The sequence below is a fragment of the Anomaloglossus baeobatrachus genome, chromosome 6, assembly GCF_048569485.1.
Source record: "Anomaloglossus baeobatrachus isolate aAnoBae1 chromosome 6, aAnoBae1.hap1, whole genome shotgun sequence".
Taxonomy (NCBI): Eukaryota; Metazoa; Chordata; class Amphibia; order Anura; family Aromobatidae; genus Anomaloglossus; species Anomaloglossus baeobatrachus.
In genome coordinates, this window is record NC_134358.1 from 435,421,816 (window position 1) to 435,444,526 (window position 22,711).

General features: G+C 44.9%; 1 protein-coding gene across 1 annotated transcript in view; it reads right to left on the reverse strand.

Moving 5' to 3' along the window:
- The window catches only part of LOC142243954 (collagen alpha-4(VI) chain-like), a 261,579-nt gene that overhangs the window by 163,948 nt on the left and 74,920 nt on the right, over positions 1-22,711 (reverse strand). Inside the window, exons 12-14 of the mRNA XM_075316147.1 lie at positions 9,668-9,746; positions 3,959-4,104; positions 3,764-3,856 (exon numbers count right to left, since the gene is read on the reverse strand). Of these exons, the coding sequence (XP_075172262.1) occupies positions 3,764-3,856; positions 3,959-4,104; positions 9,668-9,746 (318 nt within the window). The remainder of the gene's footprint in view (positions 1-3,763; positions 3,857-3,958; positions 4,105-9,667; positions 9,747-22,711) is intronic.

Here is a 22,711-nt window from a genome sequence, read left to right on the forward strand (position 1 = left end):
TATGAAGCCTTGCCTGAGGCAACAGTTGAAACAAAACAGACACAGGGCCTTGATTAGAGCCCTAGATGCCATGACATTGGCACCCCACATCATGATTGCAGCAGGTCATAAGAGCCAAATATGCTCTATTATGTAAGATGCTTGTCATGAAGTCGGTGAATCAGGGGTGGACATAACATTGGTGCCACTGGCACAGTCACAGGGTCCCAAGAGGTAAAGCAGACAACTTTCACCTCAAAAGTAGCAAGCAGCATTTGTCATAGATGTACAGTATACTGTTCTGGCATAGTGGCTCACGTAGGTCTGTGTCCACCACTGGCGTGAATTAATGTGTTACTTCAGTAAAGGTGGCTTTACACGTAGCGACATCGCTAGCGATGTCGCTGTTGAAAGCACCCGCCCCCATCGGTTGTGCGTCACGGGCAAATCGCTGCCCGTGGCGCACAATATCGCTCAGACCCGTCACACCGACTTACCTGCCTAGCGACGTCGCTGTGGCCGCACGAACCGCCTCCTTTCTAAGGGGGTGGTTCGTGCGGCGTCACAGCGACGTCACTAAGCGGCCGCCCAATAGAAGCGGAGGGGCGGAGATGAGAGGGCGGAATATCCCGCCCTCCTCCTTCCTTCCTCATTGCCATCCACATTATGTGTCACACGTAGCGATGTGTGCTGCCGCAGGAACGACGAACAACCTGCGTCCTCAACAACCAACGATTTTTTGAAAATGAACGACGTGTCAACGATGGGCGATTTGGTGAGTATTTTCCATCGTTAACAGCCGCTCGTTGGTGTCACACACAATGACGTCGCTAACGATGCAGGATTTGCGTCACAGAATCCATGAACCCGGCAATATATCATTAGCTACATCGTTGCGTGTAACGAGGCCTTTAGTCTCTAAAAGTTGCATTTTGGGTTGAATTTGGAGAAACCATTTGTTGTATTAATTGTGTTGAGCTATTACAGCCGGGGTCTGTTGAAGACCTTCATGCTCGTCATTACAGAGCTCTTTTGAAACTCTACCTGTGGTTGGGTTGTGTGTGGTATATGGCCAGTGTGTGTGTCGTGTGCGATATACAGATAGTGTGTGAGGGCTCTGTGTGGTAGACAGACAGTGTGTGTGTTATGTGTGGTATACGGCCAGTGTAAGGGCTGTGTGTTGTATACGGCCAGTGTGTAAGGGCTGTGTGTGGTATACAACCAGTATGTAAGGGCTGTGTGTGGTATACAGTCAGTGTGTGATGACTGTGTGCAGTATATGAAGCATCCATAAACCACTACCAGAGCTACCATGAATTGATTAAGATTTAAGCATATTCATGTGTGTGAATCACCCAGTCACAGTCCAGACCTAAATCCCATTGAGAATCTGTGACAAGACTGGAAAATTGCTGTTCACAGACGTCTCTATCCAATCTCACTGAGCTATTGCTAGTATGCAAAGTATGCAAAGAAGAATGTGCAAAAATGTCAGCCTCTAGATGTACAAAGCTGGTAGAGACATACTCCAAAGACTTACAGCAGCAATTGCTGTGGAAGGTGGTCCTACAAAGTATTAAAACAGGGGACGAATACAAATGCATGTCACAATTTTCAGATTCATATTTTTAAAATAATTAGAAAACCCAGTATCATTTTCTTTACACTACACAAATCATTGCTACTTTGTATTTGTATTTCACATAAAATAGCCCCAAAAATATATTCACATTTGTGACTGTAACATGAAAAAATTCTGAAAAGTTTATGAGTTTGATATAGAAGGGTTAATAGTTTCTCTTTTTCTTTATTAAAGATTTATTGTTATTAGTAAGTATATCTGATGGTAGTTCATAGTCATTATGGAGCCTACGGAATAAGAGACAGACTCAAGGATTATTATGGTTTCTAAATGTTCTTCTTATCTCATATGCATGACTCTACATTTTTGTTTTGCTAAAACTTAAAGGTCATATGAACAATTAGTAAAGTTCAGCTCGAAGTTTTTTCTTTTTCTTTTGCAATATCACATTGATCTGTAAATGGTATAAATAAACTGTACTTTGATGAAATAAACAGAAGAAATTGATCATGCCCACATGGATGCTGGTCTTTTCTCTCCGAGCGCTCGATCTTGATTAGGTCTGAAGAGGCCTAACTCAAGAGAACCTCACTGGTGATCCCATAAGCTGACTTGTGACAAAACAGAACAGCTACAACAAGTTATAATTAGTTTTTCAATGCACTGCACTGTATATGTTAAGGAAGCTTGAATCAATTTTCCTAGCGTATAAAACACGCAGATGTCCTAGTTATACTGAGTAAAAGTATTTTGCGGAAAAATATTGCATGCGCAATCACATCATGTTATGGTGGCATTCTCCCTTAGACTAAGGGGTACTTTGAACGCTGAGACATCGCAAGGCGATGCTGCAATGCCGAGTGCAATAGTCCCCGCCCCCGTCGCAGCAGCGATATCTTGTGATAGCTTCCGTAGCGAACATTATCACTACGGCAGCTTCACATGGACTCACCTGTCTTGGGACGTTGCTCTGGCCGGCGACCCGCCTCCTTATTAAGGGGGCGGGTCGTACGGCATCACTGCGACGTCACACGGCTGGCGGCCAATAGGAACGGAGGGGCGGAGATGAGCGGGACGTAAACATCACGCCCACCTTCTCCCTTCCGCATATCCTACGGGAGCCGCGGTGATGCCGGTAGGAGTTGTTCCTCGCTCCTGCGGCTTCACACACAGCGATGTGTGCTGCTGCTGGAGCGAGGAACAACATCGGACCATCGCGTCAGCGTAATTATGGATTACGCCGACGCTACACCGATGATACGATCACGACGCTTTTGCACTCGTTAATCGTATCATCTAGGCTTTACCCACTACAATGTCACCTGTGATGCCGGATGTGCGTCACTTTCAATTTGACCCCACCGACATCGCACCTGCGATGTCGTAGTGTGCAAAGTACCCCTTACTGCAGTGCAAATTGCAATGTATCACAGATGCATCATACTGACATGGGGTAAGGATGTGCTATATAAATATAGACTACTGCAACCTCCTGCTCTCTGGCCTCCCTTCCAACACTTTTGCACCCCTCCAATCTATCCTAAACTCTGTGGCCCGCTTAATCCACCTCTCCCCTCGCTATTCCCCAGCCTCGCCACTCTGCCAATCCCTTCACTGGCTTCTCATCGCCCAATGACTTCAGTTCAAAACATTAACCATGACATACAAAGCCATCCACGACCTGTCTCCACATTATCTGTCACCTAGTCTCCCGGTACCTACCTGCACGCAACCTCAGATCCTCACAAGATCTCCTTCTCTACTCCTCTCTCATCTCCTCTTCCCACAATCACGTACAAGATTTCTCCAGTGCTTCCCCCATACTCTGGAATGCTCTACCCCAGCATATCAGACTCTCTCCTACTGTGGAAAGCTTCAAGAGGAACCTGAAGACCCATTTCTTCCAACAAGCATACAACCTACAATAACCCTCAGACCAGTACACCACTGCGCAACCAGCTTTGTCCTCACCTAATGTACCATCACCCATTCCATGTAGACTGTGAGCCCTCGCAGGCAGGGTCCTCTCTCCTCCTATACCAGTCTGTTTTGTATTGTTAATGATTGTTCTACGTATGCCCTCTTTCATTTGTAAAGCACCATGGAATAAATGGCGCTATAATAAATAATAATAATAAATATGGAAACATATGTAATATATGCATGAGCCTTTAAACATAAAGGAAGCATAACCATTGTTACCTTTATTCCTGGGGGACCATGAGGACCACGTAGACCATCTTGCCCTAGACATTTGCATATCACATTACAACATTTTCTTTCAGCAACTGTGTCCTATTAAAAGGTAAAAAATACAAAAAATGAAGCATTGCATAAACAGAAAGTTTCTTGAAAATTTGTTAAGTGGTAACGTTTTGTGTTACAATTTCAGCTTACAATTTCATTCAACATTACACTTGGTAAGTCATAATTTCCAATGCTGAGAGGCTGATGGTAAGAGAATCCTCGGCCAAATTCTATTTCTTGTAATTCATTTAAATTCTGGCCACTTTCTAGACCAACCAATAATAAACCATCCAGACCTGGAAAACAGGAGAACATTTTTGTTTATACATGAATTATTTCAAAGTAGTATTTTCTCAGTCATAAAGCGCTTCAGCATTATTTGGTGGGAATACCAATGATCAATTCCATAAATTTAAGGGTGGCTGGTACTTTTTTTTATAATAAAAGTGGAATTGATATAAACAGAAAGTAGCAGACCGCCATCTCAAATTGACGGGATTAATAAAAAAAAAAGTATGGGACCAAAACGCATCAATAATTCTGACAAGTGTTTTTATATATATGACGAAGCCACAGCAGTGTGGCAATATGCAAGGGTCTTTTCCCTCTCCCCACATTCACATTTTGGCATCTCTCAGCAGGGTGGTATGTTTACACCTTATGTAAATTTGTCTATTGTTTTGAGTGCATGCCTGAGGATCTATTTCTAACCTGATACAGCATGATTACATGGTATTGTGTGTAAAGCTGGGTTCACACATAGCGACAGCGACAACGACGTCGCTGTTACGTCACCATTTTCTGTGACGTAGCAGCGACCTTGTATGTCGCTGTTATGATCGCTGCTTAGCTGTCAAACACAGCGACGCAGCAGCGATCACAACGTCGCTACATGTGCAGAGAGCAGGGAGCCGCGCACACTGCTTAGCGCTGGCTCCCTACTCTCCTAGCTACAGTACACATCGGGTTAATTAACCCGATGTGTACTGCAGCTACATATGCAGAGAGCAGGGAGCTGGCACTGGCAGCGAGAGCGTCGGAGGCTGGTAACGAAGGTAAATATCGGGTAACCACCTTGGTTATCCGATGTTTACCCTGGTTACATCTTACCGCAACTACCAGATGCCGGCTCCTGCTCCCTGCTCGCTTCATTTCGTCGCTTTCTCGCTGTCACACACAGCGATGTGTGCTTATCAGCGGGAGAGCAACAATAAAAAAACTAACCAGCACTGTGTGTAACGAGCAGCGATCTCACAGCAGGGGCCAGATCGCTGCTCGGTGTCACACACAGCGAGATCGCTAATGAGGTCACTGCTGTGTCACAAAAACCATGACTCAGCAGCGATCTCAGCAGCGATCTCGCTGTGTGTGAAGCACCCCTAAACTTTGCAGAATAGGTTTTCAGTATATGTTGCATTGTTCAGAAGCAAATGTTTTTGTCATTTTTTGTTTGTTTTTTTGACACTTGTTGATATTCTTCATATTATTCATCCTGTATTTTCTGCAATATAATTATCATAGATGTCTGGGGATTGTGTGTGTAATTTTCTACTTTTCCCTACAGGATCACATTGTCTGTGATTTTGCCTTTGTATATAATGTATCAGCTGTTTTGTATGTCTCTGTCTTTTGCAGTTTTTGAATAAATATCATTTTTATTGATATTCTGGTGATACCAAAAAGTTCTTGCTTGCACATCACTATTCTTCCAATTTTTACAACAGGAAACATATTGCATCCAGAACACAGGCACTCTGGATCGTGTACACGGACAGCGTGTTCTCCTGCCCAGGACACTACTGTAGAACCCAGGGGGCAGGGGGTTCAGGTCTGATCTTGTACCTGTTACTCATCACCGGGCCGGTGTGGAGGTCTGGGATGTCACGTGACTGGCCTGCCCAGTTTCGTGCTCCGAGGTGTTCACAATGAAAGGGGTGATAGGAGGTGATGATGGGGGTTATTGTCGTGATGCCGCCTGTGGTACGCAGCCAGGGATTAGCCACCGCTACTACCGCTGTCCTCCGGGGCAGATGGTAGTAGCAGCAAAGATAGTTTCGCTCCCCACAGGTGGAGCGGGCCCCGGGGAGGATGATGGGGGGAATAGTACTGGGCCATTGGCGCCAAGGCGCAGGACAGTGGCGCCAGCAATAACAGGCTCCCACAGTCTCTGTAGTTCCAGGTTGTTTTACTCACTGTTATGCCGCATTCCCGGGTAGTACCAGTCACCTGCTGTGATGGGCCCCGTCGAATCCGGATCCCTTTGGAGGTCAGTCCAGTGTAGTGGTCAGTGGGCTCTTTCTCCTAGCACCGTGTAAGATGGATCCCCGTAGCTTAAAGCTACCCCAGTCCCGTTTGCAGGTGCTGCGGTTCCGCAATGGGGCCTGACTCTGATCAAGGCCCCAGATCTTATAGAGCACTGTGCTTCAGGCACTGTATTGGCCAGGGAGACGTGCAATCTCCCCATCCCAGCAGATTCTGGAAAACCAGCTTGAAGAATGATCTTCCTTAGGGTCCTGCACCCTGTGTTGTGCCAGTCCCGAGGTAGCAATGAAGCTCTCCCCTTGGCGGCCATATAAACTCCTGTGTTCCACCAGAGCCACTTTCCTCTCCTGCTGGAGAACTCTCTAACTGTTGTGTTGCTTCTCACTCCCCTTGGTGGCTGCTCCTCCCCCGGGTTCCTGTCAATAGTGGGTGGCTGCCCCTCATGTCTGGTGACTGCCTTAGGACCCTACCCTAGCCCAGTTCCCAGTGGGGAGGGCAACCTGGTTGTGTGTTTGAGTTGTGAAAGTGGTGAAACTGGTACCGACCTCGTCTAGAGCCAGGTTGAGCACTAGACCTTAAGTGAGGTGCAGTACCCTGTAGCGACTGAAGCCTCAGGGGCGCCACACTAGCAATTACACAACAGGAAACATGCTGCGTCGAGAATGCTGGCACTTGGATCGTGTGCACGAACAGTACTTTCTCCTGAACAGGACGCTAGCGTCTCCGGAAGAGAAAACATGCTACTTCCAAAACACTGGCACTTCACATCATGGGCTCATACCCAGGGGCTATAGGGAGAAAGTTGCAGCAAGTTCTTTTCTACCTACAGCCACAAGCTTCCTGTCATCAGAGTGGTGCAAGGGGCTAAACAGACAGCACTCAATAGACAGTGAGCGAGCTGCAATCAGTCCACTTTCTTCTGGACTGAGAGCCTGCGCTGCAATGTATAGCAGGATGTCACACAAGAAGCGGTAGGAGTGATTCCAGAGAATGCTCACAGCTTCGGCACCACCCTGATAACTAAGCCAGCAGCTGCAGGTAGAACATACCTTCATTTTATCCCTGTATTCGAGCTTCTATTTATGCTAGGGTCACACAACAATATACAAAAAAAATTGGTCCAATTTACATCTAAAAAAAAGTGATACTATTTTTTTCTCACTTATCCTTTTTTTATGTAGCAGTTACCATCAGTCATTTACACTTTCCTATGTTACAGAATTGCAATGTATCCCTAAAAACCAGATACCATCCTGTGGCCATACACTTGAATGGGTGACAATCATCCAATTTCAGAGTAAAGTCTCACATTCTGTCATTTTTTTTCTCATGCTGAATCGGTATGAGAAACAAAATGTTCATCTACACTGTCTCATGTAAAAATATAGATCAGTGTGCTATCCGATAAAAATGTATACGCGTTTGTGCATGGACTCTAAAGATAATTACAGTTTATACTCATTGGTTTACTTCACTGATTGTGGTACTGTGTCATGCTATATACAGTATGTCCTATTCATATTTTACTTCTTGCATTACTTTATTCCTAATACAGTGCCTTGCGAAAGTATTCGGCTCCCTTGAATTTTTCAACCTTTTACCACATTTCAGGCTTCAAACATAAAGATAAAAATTTTAATTTAATGATGAAGAATCAACAACAAGTGGGACACAATTGTGAAGTTGAAAGAAAAGTATTGCTTATTTTAAACATTTGTAAAAAATATAAAACTGAAAAGTGGGATGTGCAATATTATTCGGCCCCTTTACTTTCAGTGCTGAAAACTCACTCCATAAGTTCATTGAGGATCTCTGAATGATCCAATGTTGTCCTAAATGACTGATGATGACACATATAATCCACCTGTGTGTAATGAAGTTTCAGTATAAATGCACCTGCTCTGTGATAGTCTCAGTGTTCTGTTTAAAGCGCAGAGAGCATTATGAAGACCAAGGAACACAACAGGCAGGTCCATGATACTGTTGTGGAGAAGTTTAAAGCCGGAATTGGTTACAAAAAGATTTCCAAAACTTTAAACAACCCAAGGAGCACTGTGCAAGCAATCATATTGAAATGGAAGGAGTATCATACCACTGCAAATCTACCAAGACCTGGCTGTCCCTCAAAATTTTCATCTCAAACAAGGAGAAAACTGATCACAGATGCAGCCAAGAGGCCATGATTACTCTGGATGAACTGCGGAGATCTACAGCTGAGATGGGAGAGTCTGTCCATACGACAACAATCAGTCGTACACTGCACAAATCTGGCCTTTATGGAAGAGTGGCAAGAAGAAAGCCATTTCTCAAAGATATCCATAAAAAGTGTCATTTACAGTTTGCCACAAGCCACCTGGGAGACACACCAAACATGTGGAAGAAGGTGCTCTGGTCAGATGAAACCAACATCGAACTTTTGGGAACAATGCCAAACAATATGTTTGGCGTAAAAGCAACACAGCTCATCATCCTGAACACACCATCCCCACTGTCAAACATGGTGGAGGCAGCATCATGGTTTGGGCCTGCTTTTCTTCAGCAGGGACAGGGAAGATGGTTAAAACTGATGGGAAGGTGGATGGAGCCAAATACAGGACCATTCTTGAAGAAAACCTGTTGCAGTCTGCAAAAGACTTGAGACTGGGATGGAGATTTGTCTTTCAACAAGACAATGAGCCCAAATATAAAGCACAATCTACAATGGAATGGTTCAAAATAAATGTATCCAGGTGTTAGAATGGCCAAGTCACAGTCCAGACCTGAATCCAATTGAGAATCTGTGGAAAGAGCTGAAAACTGCTGTTCACAAACGCTCGCCATCCAACCTCACTCAGCTCGAACTGTTTGCAAAGGAAGACTGGGCAAGAATTTTAGTCTTTCGATGTGCAAAACTGATAGAGACATACCCCAAGCGACTTGCAGCTGTAATCGCAGCGAAAGGTGCCGCTACAAAGTGTTAACGTAAAGGGCACGAATAATATAAAATAACGCCCCAATTTTCAGTTTTTTATTTTTTACAAATGCTTAAAATAAGCAATACATTTTGTTCAACTTCATAATTGTGTCCCACTTGTTGTTGATTCTTCACCATAACATTAAAAATTTTTATCTTTATGTTTGAAACCTGAAATGTGGAAAAAGGTTGACAAATTCAAGGGAGCTGAATACTTTCGCAAAGCACTGTATATCCCGCCTGTGATAAGGTGATACTCATTCCTGTACATGGTATATGACAGGTTATAGCCAGTTTATTCCTGTGTGTGGGTCCGATTGTAACCAGTTTATGGAGCATTTAAAGAATAGAAATACAATGGCAAATATTTCTAGAAATTACGCACAATTCTGATGTGAGCATAGCCATGTTTTCATCTATATAATTTAAGTTATATGCTACCAGCTTTGTAGATGAAATATAAAAAGAAATAAACATTCACTGGCTGTCAATGTATGCTACAGATATTTACAACAGATTTCACTCTGCAATTCAAAGGGTAAAGTCCATGGTATACCCATCTCTTTGGTTCTATTGTACTGTATGTGTAGCTTAATGTGTATATAGGCACCAGAATACCTAAAGGCTGGTTATTATTTACAAACCTCTTCTACGAAGGAATTCCGATGTCTCCTTGAGGGTCTCTATAGAATCATCCAAACCATCAGTGAAAATAATAATAACCTGGAAATAAGCAAATTAACACTTAGTAATAGAGCTTTATTGCATCTTTATCGCATTGTAACTTAATTAAAAGGTATTGCAATTTCAGCAAGAAAATGTCATATATTTTTTATAATAAAATAATATTACATTTTCTAAAAATACTATTCAGTTATTTGTAATTTAACATAAACCTTAAAGAAGCCATCCAGTCTATATTTTTATTAAACGTGTGTGTGTATATGCATGTAATGTAGTGTGATTGTATTAACATACTCACCTACCGCTGTCCTCTACGGGATCCAGCCCTGTTCTTCTCTGCTTTTGAGTGATGGCATTGCTCTGTAGACATTCTGGGTCACTCTGCACTCTGACTCACCTGAAAGTGGCTATTACTATATAAGTCTATGGAACATCAGAACGAGGCTCCATAGACTTACATTGTAAGAGAGACTTCTGCTCACACAGAGCATAGAGGGAGCCTCATAGTCACAATCGCATTGAGAAGTGGAGAAGAACGGCACGGGACACCGGACAGCATGGCGGTAGGTGAACATGCTAATACACTGACACTACACTACATGCACATGTAGAAAAATGTAATCAGAAAAATATAGATGGGAGGGCTTCTTTATTGAGAAACCAAACTTTTAGTTAATTTCCTTTTTTTTCCATTTGTCCACCATGGAAAGTTATGAAACTTTGCAAATCACTGTATTAGGATATTTTTCTTTACTATTGTATAAAAAAAAAAATACATATAAGTGATTTTCCCCAGTCTGTTTGCCTTCCTTCAGCTACGTTGATATTAAAATGTACTCATTTGGAGTACAGATGCTGGCAGTGAAAGGGTCAGCGTCTCACTAACTCTGGGGATAAACTGCTGCAGGAGATTATCAGAACAATGACCTTTAGCAGAAGAAACACTTCAAGGGTACCAAATTGCACACCATTTCTGATGCCATGGCTGCTACAGAGGCCTGGTTTGAGGCACAACCTAAATCCTTCTTTTTGCTAGGCTACAGAACTTGGAAAACCGATGTAAGAAGTGTGTTGACATCAGTGGCGAGTATGTGGAATAAATGTAAAGTTTCATCATCCTATCTCATTTCTTTCTGGGTAGAGAAAAAGACATCAGCAGCCCTACTTAAATCCTTACCTTGCTTGTAGAATTTAGTTTTTCTACTTTAAACATCCAGCATTTATGCTTTATAAACTGCAAGTGCAGGGGGGTAATACTTTGCACTTAGCGCTCTTCTGCCTCTCTCCTTATTCCCGGCATACTGCCTGCCTCTGCTCCCTGACTGACAGGTTACTCTTGCTTCAGTAACCTGTCAATCCTGCCCAAAATGAAAACAGTGTCATTGCCTAGGGCAGGACATGAGCAGTAAGGTCCTGACAATGTTGCAAGAGTTAGACTATCATTCTGCGCATGTGCAGACTCCTCCGAGGTGACAGCCCCGGTCAACGACGGCGCTTACACGGAATCTCAGGTAACGGAGAAAGGTCACTGAAGCAAGGGTGACTTGTCGGTCAGAGACTTTGAAAAGGCGGTGGGTGGGAAACAGGGAGAGAGACAGATGAGTTGCAAGTGCAGCGCTCACCCATCTGCACTTGAATCTCATTAGCATAAAATTTGTACAGTGGATTTCTCGGAAGTGGAAAAACAAAATTCTACAAGCAAGCTAAGTATTTAATGAACATTAAATTATCTTTTTACACATGCAACTAGTTAGTGGTATAAAATCCTGATGACAGGTTACCTTTAAGGGCTATAGAAATCGCTGATGTGGGAAAAAATGTTTCATATACTGTATATAAGTGGTTACTGTTAATTAATAAAATGGCACTAAGTTTCACTCTGCAATCTTCACTATTTGATTCATTTGCAGGCTCCCTTGAAGTTTGCAACCTGATGAATGTTTCAGATTATTCCTGTTGTGGGAGTTTATCTCCCAGGAATACGGACTTAATGTGAGGTCTTTGTCTCTCCCAGTAATACATGCTGGACGGATTCTTTGGGCTTACCCAGGATGCTGCTGTTTTCACTTGCTTCAGTTCTGTATAGAGATGAGCGAACCAGCCGTGGTTCGGCTCGAGTTCGGTTCGTCGAACGGAGGTCTCGTTCGAGTGCAGTTCGGCGAACGTTCGACGAACCAAACTCGAACCAATAGGATATAATGGGAGGCAATCACAAACACATCAAAACCCCTTATAAATGTACACATACAGTTAATAAACATTGCCATAACACTTACCGGTCCCCGCGATCCCTCCTGCACTCTGTCTCCTGCCGCTATTCCATCCGATGATCCCTGAATCCTCCCGGTGACCAGCACTGCCAGCAGTGATGCAGGACCTATCGTGACGTCAAAATAGCCATGTGACCAGTCACTATGGCTATTATCTCATTGGCTACAGACTGGTCACATGACTATGATGCGTCATGTAGGACCTGTCATTGCACTCTCCGGTACACGGTGCACATTTGTGTATCACCGTGTACCGGCGACATGCTCTAGCACACGGTCGACTCCCCATTCCGTTAGGGACCGGCTGACACAGCCGGTCATTAACGGAGATCACCGTTGCCATAGCAACGCAGTTAGCGGTGACGTCACCGCTAACCACGGCTCCGGGAATCACATGATCGGAGCCCTGTTGCTATGGTAACGCGTCTGTCACCGCCAGCAGCCAGCAGCACTGATCTCTCACGGAGTGAAGGCTGCACGCTGCTTCCCGTGCAGTCTTCACGGAGTGAAGGCTGCACGGGAAGCAGCGTCTTCCCTCATGCAGCAGTGATGGAGCAGAGCTGCATTAGTTGAACAAGAAAGACAGAAGACCATGAATCATGGAGGGCTGACAGGGGGTAATAAAGATGGAGTCTCTAATGTGTCTGTGTATTTATTTCTATTAAAGTATTTTTTCTCTGTGTGGTGTCTTTTTTTTAACCCTTTATTGGAGAGTCTTATTGGCCAGGTCAAACGTGCCTGACATTAAGAATCTCTGGCTTAATACTAGCTAGTAAAACAAAGCTAGTATTAACTCATTATTACCCAACAAGCCACCCGGCTTCAGGGCTGTTGGAAGAGTTGGATACAGCGCAAGATGATGGCGCTTCTATGAAAGCGCCATTTTCTGGGGCGGCTGCGGATTGCAATTCGCAGCAGAGGCGCCCAGAAACCTCGGGCTAACCTGTGCTGCGGATTCCAATCCCCAGCTGTTTAGTTGTACCCGGCTGGACACAAAAATGGGGCTAAGCCCACGTCATTTGTTTTTTAATTATTTCATGAAATAAGTGAAATAATTAAAAAAAACGGGCTTCCCTATATTTTTGGTTCCCAGCCGGGTACAAATAGGTAACTGGGGGTTGGAGGCAGCCCGTGGCTGCCTGCTGTACCTGGCTAGCATACAAAAATATGGTGAAGCCCACGTCATTTTTTTGGTGGGCAAAAAACTTCTGCATACAGTCCTGGATGGAGTATGCTGAGCCTTGTAGTTCTGCAGCTGCTGTCTGCTCTTCTCCATGCAGACAGACAGCAACTGCAGAACTACAAGGCTCAGCATACTCCATCCAGGACTGTATGCAGAAGTTTTTTGCCCCCTGAAAAAATTATGTGGCCTTTGCCATATTTTTGTATGCTAGGCAGGTACAGCAGGCAGGTACGGCTGCCCCCAACCCCCAGTTGCCTATTTGTACCTGGCTGGCAACCAAAAATAAAGGGAAGCCCTTTTTTATTATTTCATGAATTTCATGAAATAATTAGAAAACAAATGACGTAAGCTTCGCCCCATTTTTGTGTCCAGCCAGGTACAACTAGGCAGCTGGGGATTGGAATCCGCAGCACAGGTTGGCCTGAGCTTTCTGGGCCCCACTGCTGCGAATTGCAGTCTGCAGCTGCCTCAGAAAATGGCACTTTCATAGAAGCGCCATCTTCTGGCGCTGCATCCAACTCTTCCAGCACCTGCCTGCAATACCTGGCTAGCATACAAAAATATGGCGAAGCTCACGTCCTTTTTTTGTAGTTTTTTGGCAAAAAAATAAAAAATGTTTCCCTGGATTTTCCATTGCCAGTGAAGGTAACACCAAGCAGTGGGGGTTAGCAGCCAGTAGCTGCTTGGATTACCCTTAGCTAGCAATAGAAAAAATGCAGCGGGAGCCCATATATATTTTTTTAATTATTTATTTAAATAACTAAAAACAAAATGGGCTTCCCTGTATTTTGATTGCTGGACATCACAATGCTGTAAAAATAAATCTTTAAAAAAAATGACGTAGCGCTCCGCGGTATTTTTGATTCTCAGCGCAAATAAAGCAGACAGCTATGGGTTGCCACCCCCATCTGCCTGCCGTTACCTTTGTTGGCAATCAAAATACAGGGAAGCCCATTAATTTTTTTCTATTTAAAAAATAGTTAAAAAAAAAATGACGTTGGGTCCCCCCATTTTTGATAGCCAGCTAGGGTAAAGCAGACGGCTGTAGCCTGAAAACCACAGCTGGCAGCTTTACCGTGGTTGGGGATCCAATGTGGAGGTCCCCCCAGGCTCTTTTTTTATAATTATTTTATAAATATTAATAATTACACAAAAAAAGTAGGGTCCCCCCCAAATTGGATCACCAGCCAAGGTAAAGCGGACAGCTGTGGTCTGGTATTCTCAGGGTGGGAAGGTCCATAGTTATTGGGCCTTCACAGCCTAAAAATAGCAGGCCGCAGGCACCCCAGACGTGGCGCATCCACTAGATGCGCCAATCCTGGCGCTTCACCCCAGCTCATCCTGTGCCCTGGTGCAGTGGCAAATGGGGTAATAAATTGGGTTGATACTAGCTGTAAAGTCACCTGACATCAAGCCCAGCAGTTTGTGATGTCATGGCGTCTATTAGATACCCAACATCATAAACTGTCAGTACTAACAAAAAAAAAATCGACAAAAGAAATTTATTTGGAAAAACAGTCCCCAAAACATTTCCTCTTTCACCAATTTATTGTAAGAAAAAAAATAAAGGGGTCCCACGACGACTCTGGACCGTCTAGAATATGGGGGGGAAGACACTCAGGGAACGTATCCCCCATTTTCTAGGAGTGCAGACCCTTCATGTGAGGAGTGTGGGTGCAATGAATCTGCACTCACTCTTCCTGGGTCCACAGCAGCAGAGTCCATGTCGTAATGGTTGCTACCAAAGCTGCAATGCCCTGCTCATGAGGTAAGGGCATGCCTAATCAGGAGAACTATTCTACATTTCCAAATATTGGTATTTGCTGATATTATTGCTATTCCACCTACTATATATTGATTTGATGTACTTTTTCCTGTATGTCCTGAGGAAGGGAGCAGAGACTCCAGAAACGCGTTGACATGAAGTAACATTGATCTTACTATCGGTCATAGTGGTCTTTGGCGCGGCTTTGAAAGCCCTATTTCACCACTCTCCGTTATCAGCCATCCTGGGTGCTGCTGCCGTTGACCTGGATTCCATGCTTGCATAGTAGTTGTGACTTTCACAACTCTATTTGGTGAGTGTAATTTACTCTTATCACCCTAATTATTACTCGGGTAGGATCCTATTTGCGCTTCTTTTTTCCACAGTTCTTGTTTCTATCTACTCTATATTGGGGATAGGATCTTGGAGATGGAATACCCCTTTAAGTCCAGTTATCCAGCTGAATGAATACTTAACAACAGAGCTCGCTATTTAGATGTGTTTTCTTGTGGCGTATAACGGACTCTCATGTTTGGAAGTCGTTCAGCAGGGAAACTATAAAAGCAAATCCCTCCATTTGGAAATGTAGTATATAGCTCTCCTGATCAATTATGTTCCTTACCTCATGAGCAGGGCATTGCAGTAATAATAATAATTTATTCATTTATATAGCGTTATTAATTCCATAGCACTGTATGTCTTTGGAGTGTGGGAGGAAACCCACGCAAACACGGGGAGAACATACAAACTCCTTGCAGATGGTGTCCTTGGTGGGAATTGAACCCAGGACCTCAGCGCTGCAAGACTGCAGTGCTAACCACTGAGCCACCGTGCCGCCCATTTAGCTTACAGATGCATAACCACCACTCACTGTGTCTGAACACAGGAAGCTGAGCTGACAGCCGCTCTGTGCATGCGGCAGCGTCTATTGTGAAGGAGAGGGCCGTGGGGGGATCAACGCTGCACAGGTACCGTGGGACACCGGGGAACACCGGTGGGGTTATAGGGGGTGACCTGGCAGGGCCTGGGGAGGAGTTTTCTATCGCATCTGTCATGGCACATGCGACAGAAATCAGAGGAGTAGGGTGAATGCGGCCGGCGCGCTGCTGTGCGCGCGGCCATCTTGGATTTCTGGGAGGGCATCAGGGGGGGCACTTTGGCGACACCGGGGGACCGGAGGGGACCGGAGAGGAGATTTATCATGTTTGCTCATGCCAGATGGGAGATAAATAATTTTTTACCGGCGCTGTCATTTACTGTAACGTGATCATCGGTGTACGGTGTATACCTGTGATCACGTGAGCGGGGACCGGAAAAAACGTCCTGAATCATGATCTCCAGGGTCTCAGCTAGCCCTGAAACCCCGGAGATTTTCTGACGCTGGGGGGCGTTATTCACTTATTTCTGCCTGCTGTTTATAAACGGCAGATCAGAATAAGGCTACATTAACACGACCGATCCATTTTTGCGGTCTGCAAAAAACAGTCCGTTTTTTTCACGGGTGCATCCGTGTGGCATCCGTTTCCGTTCCGTAGACGGTCCGTATGTCATCTGTTTGTCATCCGTGTGCCTTCCGTTTTTTTTTGTGTACTGCAAAAAAACTGAAGGAGGGTAAATGCATAAATTTACCCAGGATCCATAGCTTCAACCTACATGAGACGGTCACATGTTCACTCCAGTGCCATTTTCTACTGCTTTTCACAGCGTAGAGCGCTCTGGTGATTTTCTTGTGCTTGTGCACTTCATATCAGTCTTTTCTGTCATTATAATGGCAGAAAGACACACATAATGTCCCACTCTCCTGCATTTTGTAATTTTGCACCCTTTGGTGCCTTTCATGTGGCACTAAGGGGTGCTTAGCTTTGTATTTAGCCAAAAAAATGAAAAAAAAAAATGACGTAGGGTTCCCCCTACTTTTGTAGCCAGCTAGGGTAAAGCAGACGGCTGCAGCCTGCAGACCACAGCTGGCAACCTCACCTTGGCTGGTAATCCAAAACTGAGGGCACCCCACGCTGTTATTTCAAATTAAATAAATAATTAAAAAAAAAAACACGTAGGGGTCCCCCCAAAATTGGATCACCAGCCAAGGTAAAGCAGACAGCTGGGGTCTGATATTCTCAGACTAGGGAGGTCCATGGTTATTGGACTCTCCCCAGCCTAAAATTAGCAGGCCGCAGCCGCCCCAGAAGTGGCGCATCCATTAGATGTGCCAATCCTGGTGCTTCGCCCCAGCTCATCCCGCGCCCTGGTGCGGTGGCAAACGGGGTAATATATGGGGTTAATACCAGATGTGTAATGTCACCTGGCATCAAGCCCTGGGGTTGGTGAGGTCAGGCGTCTATCAGATACCCGACATCACCAACCCAGTCAGTAATACAAAAAAATAGACGACAAACACATTTTTATTTGAAAAAACACTCCCCAATACATTCCCTCTTTAACCAATTTATTAGAAAGAAAAACAAATCCAGGTCTGGTGTAATCCAAGGGGTTGCCATGACGATCCACACTGTCCAAGTCAATGAAGAGCAGGATGTTCCCCATTGGCTGGGAGAGCAGTGCAGTTACCTGAGCTAACATCAATGGGTCAGCCCAGGTCACTGCAGGGGATGACAAGTGCTGCTGTCAGCGAGGTACATTTCCTGCGGTGATCTCCTGCACTGCTGACAGCACCTGTCACTGAGTTCAATGACCGCCGCCTTCACAGCCAAGTATCGCGAGAGGCCCGTGATGTCACCGCTAGTCAGTCTCGGGTCGGAAGCGAGAGAAGGTGATGTGACAAGCGGCGGCCATGGAGGACAGTGACAGCGCTGAGGTCGGGACTTCATCACCGCAGGTAAGCCGAGCGGGACCATGTGTGCAGAGTGCCAGGAGGACGTCAGTGTCGTGGACTGCATAGCTGGGGACGTGTGTGTGTATGTGTGTGAGTGTGTATGTGTACATGCCGCGTGCAGGAGAGGGCGGAGTGAGCTGAGCGGGGAAGTGTGGGCTTCCTGCACGTAACTAGGATAAACATCGGGTTACTAACCAAAGCGCTTTGCTTGGATACCCGATGTTTATCTTAGTTACCAGCTTCTGGCAGGCTGCCAGCGATGGCTCCTGCACACTGTAGCTGTAAAAAGCCCTGCTTTTTGCTGCTAGAACCGTTCTCGAACGTATCTAGAACTATTGAGCTTTTGCAAAAAGCTCGAGTTCTAGTTCGATCTAGAACAGCCCCCAAAATCACTCGAGCCGCGAACTGGAGAACCTCGAACCGCGGACCGCGCTCAACTCTAGTTCTGTACTTTCCGCTGCATGAGTTTTTTTATCCTTGTCTGTAGTATACAATATACTTTCCCCCTCTCTCTGATCTGTGTATAATGCCCTCATCCGATTCTCTGCTATTTATATTAGTGTGAAAAGGGGTAATATTTATAACACAAATTATGCCAAAATGACAAAGTAGTGTGTGAAAAACAAGGCACACCCCATGAATCAGTAGCTTGTACAACCACCTCTAGCAGCAATAACTTGAAGTAATTATACTCAATATGAATTTTTCAGTCTCACACCATATTGAAGTAATTTTTCTTTGCGCTTTTTTATAACATTGCTTAAAGAGAACCTGTCATGTGAAAAAACGCTGTGAAGCTGCAGATACGAGGTTAATCACATTAGAGCCGGTTGTCATTATACTCTGAGTGGTGATTGAACCAGCGCCGACGCCATCCCTGTGACTGGAAGCCAAATGCTGCTGGAAGGAATAAAGTTAAATTCCTCCTTGCATCCGGACTCTAATTGCATTCATCGGGCTGGTTCAAAACATTATTAGCCCACAGATTAATTCCATATTTGCAGGAGGATAGTCTGCGACCTGCACTCCCCTTAAGATGTCATTGTTTCTATGTGACTATGTATTTATATGTAAAGTGGTAGTAACATGTTTAAAGAGATTTGGCTTCAGGAACAGAGACAAGGGTGGGAGAATTACCTGGAGAGCCGGCCCACAGTGAGGGGAATAAAGTGTGGGGTATTTCCTGATTCTAGTCGGTGTGTGTTGTGTAGAAAGTTGAGAAAAAAAAATCCATAAGTAATGTGCAGGAGGAACCAGAGGAAAGCAAAGACAGATTGTAGTTTAAGCTCCATGGAGGCGTTTTGAGGGACAAGAGATGACACCTCCCATACATCAAGCAGGGGATTGTGAACAATGTGGACAGTAGGACAGTGGCAGATCAGTTTTGTCTCAGGGCTCTTTAGAGCTTTAGAAAGAGTTTGCCTGGCTGGAGGCCACTGGCACAATGGAACAGACTCTAGGCGTGACTCCGAAGAAGTAGCATAGCCGTGCAGGGTATTCTAATCACAGCGATACACATTGACCCATGTGGTTAGATACCAAGGGACAGAGATGAGTCAACCTTCCCCTCTCTCCTTGTAAACTTATCTGCAATCGTAACAGAAGAGCCGGTCTGCCAAAGGAAGTCATTACCTTATCCAAAACCAAGCTTGAAATGTCTTGCAAGCAAAGTGGGGCGGTGTTTGAAACATGTTGTCAGTGAAGTGTGTACAGATTTTAACCGTTATGAACTCATCATTAATGACTTTAAATGCGGTACCACATAGTGTGAACGAGACGATGAGAAGCTGGCCTATACCCGAGAAGTACTGGTGTAACTAGGTTAAGTCTCCATACATACTCAACACCCCCTGTTAGTAGCATGCTGGGGCCCCTTGCCCATGACTACCACCCTGGGCACCCTTACAGGTTAATAGAGTTTTTCACATGACAGGTTCTCTATAAGTTCATTGAGATTTGTGGGCATTCATTTAGGCAAGGCTCTTTTAAGATTACACCATAGCTTTTCAATAAAGGTGAGGTGTGGACTTTCACTGCACCCTTGCAAAACCTTGACTCTTTCTTTTTCAGCCATTCTGAAAAATATTTACCAAAGTGATTGGGGTCTACCGTATGTCCTGTTGTATTACCCAGTTTCTGCAAACCTTTCACATTTGGTTATAGGTCTCACATTTGACTCTAAAATACTTTGATACTCAAAGGAGTTCATGGTCAACTTAATGATAAGCTGCCCAGATACTGTGGCTGCAAAGCAAGTAAATAAATTAGCTGAAGTTGACAGAAGTTACAATTAAAGGACTAGTAGAAGTTTGTGAGGAAAGAGTTAACTTTAGTTGGATAGAAATTCACAAAAATTGTCGCTGCCTGCAAGAGAGCACAACCAGACTTATTTACGCTTCAGACACTGAGAAAGAATCAAGGACTGAGAATGTTATGTCTTCCCAAGGACAGAGATAAGACTTTGATGGGAAAGAAATTTCATGCTTCTTGCTGAGAAAATAAAGTCTATTTTCCTTTTTGCATGAGAAATAAAATTCACGCTTATGACGAATCGAAACTAATGAAGATGCATATGACATAGTTACGCCCAAATTAGCTTGATAAACCCTGTATGTGTGAAAATAAACTAGTTGTTCGGAGCGCACATCTCTTGCTTATGTGCAGATACTGGTCTCTTGTCTGTATCTCATTAAGGCTGAGAGGAGCCGGGGGGGTCCCCAGGACCCCCTCCGCATTTGGTCATCGCTGGCAACAGTTGTGACCTATTGGTCGACCTAACATTTCTGGCGCCCGAAACGGGGACCCGTGTCTAATCCAGGACCCAGTGGACCGTCTTGCCACCCGAGGACGGGAGACCAGACGTGGGGACCAAAAACACCTGGCCAGGTAAGAGCTGAACCTTCTTCTGCTCTTTTGCTCCTCATCTCTGCTCTCCCTCTCCTCACCGCTGCAAGGGGGACACTGTGAGTAGAAACTGTGTAATTGGCGGGTCACCACTGAACTCTGAGAGAACTCTTGCCAGTAGATGCTTTTCTGTGCCTTGTCTGTGCCTTGTCTGTTTTTCTGTGCTTTGTCTCCGTGTATCTGCTTTTCTGCGTTTTGCCTCTGTGTTTCTGTCCTGTCTAAATGGATGTGATATTCACTGCCCTAGTGTTAGTTGGAGGAGCCCTGTTTGCCATTTTTATTGGATATAGAGTATATCTGTGGTACAAGAAGGGCAACCCACCACCATTCAACATACTCAGCCCCCTCTAAACACAGTTAGGACACCACCTTAAGTAGGAATGCAGAAAGGAGTCAGCCTACAGGTACTTCCCAGATATGTGAGGTTAGTCCAAGGGACTTTTAAGGGTCTAAAAAGCTGAAGGACATAGACGAAGAATGGGTCAAGGAATATCAAAGGACAGAACCAGACGCACCCTGCCGCATCTCATTACGTGTTACTATGGGAAAAACATAGTCAGCCAATCCAAGGAAGTTTTTAAAACCTTTGGATTGAAGGGAATGGACCAACTAGACCCGAAGAAATGGGACAAGATAAGAGAAACCAGAGCAGGAATAATAGCAGATAAATCATGGACCGGAGTAGTCAGTATCCTTTCTGACATGGCAAAGACAGCCCACCATCAAGGTTGGATATACCATGAAGAATCAGACACATGGGAAGAAACTTAGAAAAAGGCAAAGAATGACTTTGAGCCACCCCCGTACCTGTCCATTACTTCTGCAACAACCCCACAAGCAGCAGAAACCCAGGGATGGACCTGCACCAATTGATGCCAGCAAAACCCGGACTGGGAAGAAACATGGCTGGCTTGTGGAACCCCACATCATAAACAGCCCACAACACCAGCACCTCTTTATCCTGTAATAGAGAGAAGAGCCTTCATAACACCACCTGTTGACCCACAAAACCCAAATGCTCCCAGAGAACCAGTCGCCCGTGGGTATGAAGTATATGTACCCTGGACTCCTGCTGAACAGATGGTTTTCCTGCAAAATGCTCCAGACACGACTCGAAACCCAGTCAGTTTTTCACGTTACTTGGCCCAAATACAGGTCTCTTACCGGAGCACCTGGTTGGACATGGAGGGTTTGTGTAGAGCCAAAATGTCCCCTGAGATGTATGCCAAACTGGCAAGTCCCAGACAATACCCATACTGTGGCATCCGGCCAGGACTTCATGGGAAGGCTCAATCTCTTCTGTGCCCAGGAGCAAAGAACAAAGGGCACAATGGGACCAGTGCATCAAGGTCCCATGGAGAATGTCAGTTCATTTTACTATAGACTGATGCAGTCATTCGCAAATGAAGGGCTGGACTTACAAGCAGGTGCGATACGTCGCCTGATGGTAAGATCCTTCATGGATGGAATACCTGCATCTCTGGCAGATAGGTTGAAAGTGTGCTGCCCCGAATGGAGAAACATGGAAGACATAGATCTTCCAGTCAACAAAGCAAGTGGATTGGAAACCGACGCAAAGAATAAAAGGACCAAGAAGGTCGTCATAGCGGCAGTGGACGGTCAGTCAGAAGTTACAAGAAAAAAAGGACCGACCTGCTACTTTTGTGGGATCAAAGGACACGTTATCAGAGACTGTAGAAAGAAGAACAGGGACACTCAAAACCAGCCCGAGAGTCAGGAAGAAAAGACTGCCTGACTTGCGGCAGCATGGGATAGGGATGCCAGAGGTCCCCCTTCAAATTGGCAACAAGGAAATAAGGGCTCTGGTGGACTCAGGAGCCTCACGATCCATACTCCCCAGGGACCTGGTACCTGAAGGATCCATCTCATCCGAGTCTACTATAGTGTCCGGTTTTGATGGACAAGCCCAAATAATCCCAATAACACATCCATTGAAGGTGAAACTGGGACAACACATATTCGTGTCCAAATTCTAAGTCTCCCCCCTGGGTGGAGATGCCCTAATGGGAGCAGATGTACTATCAAGAT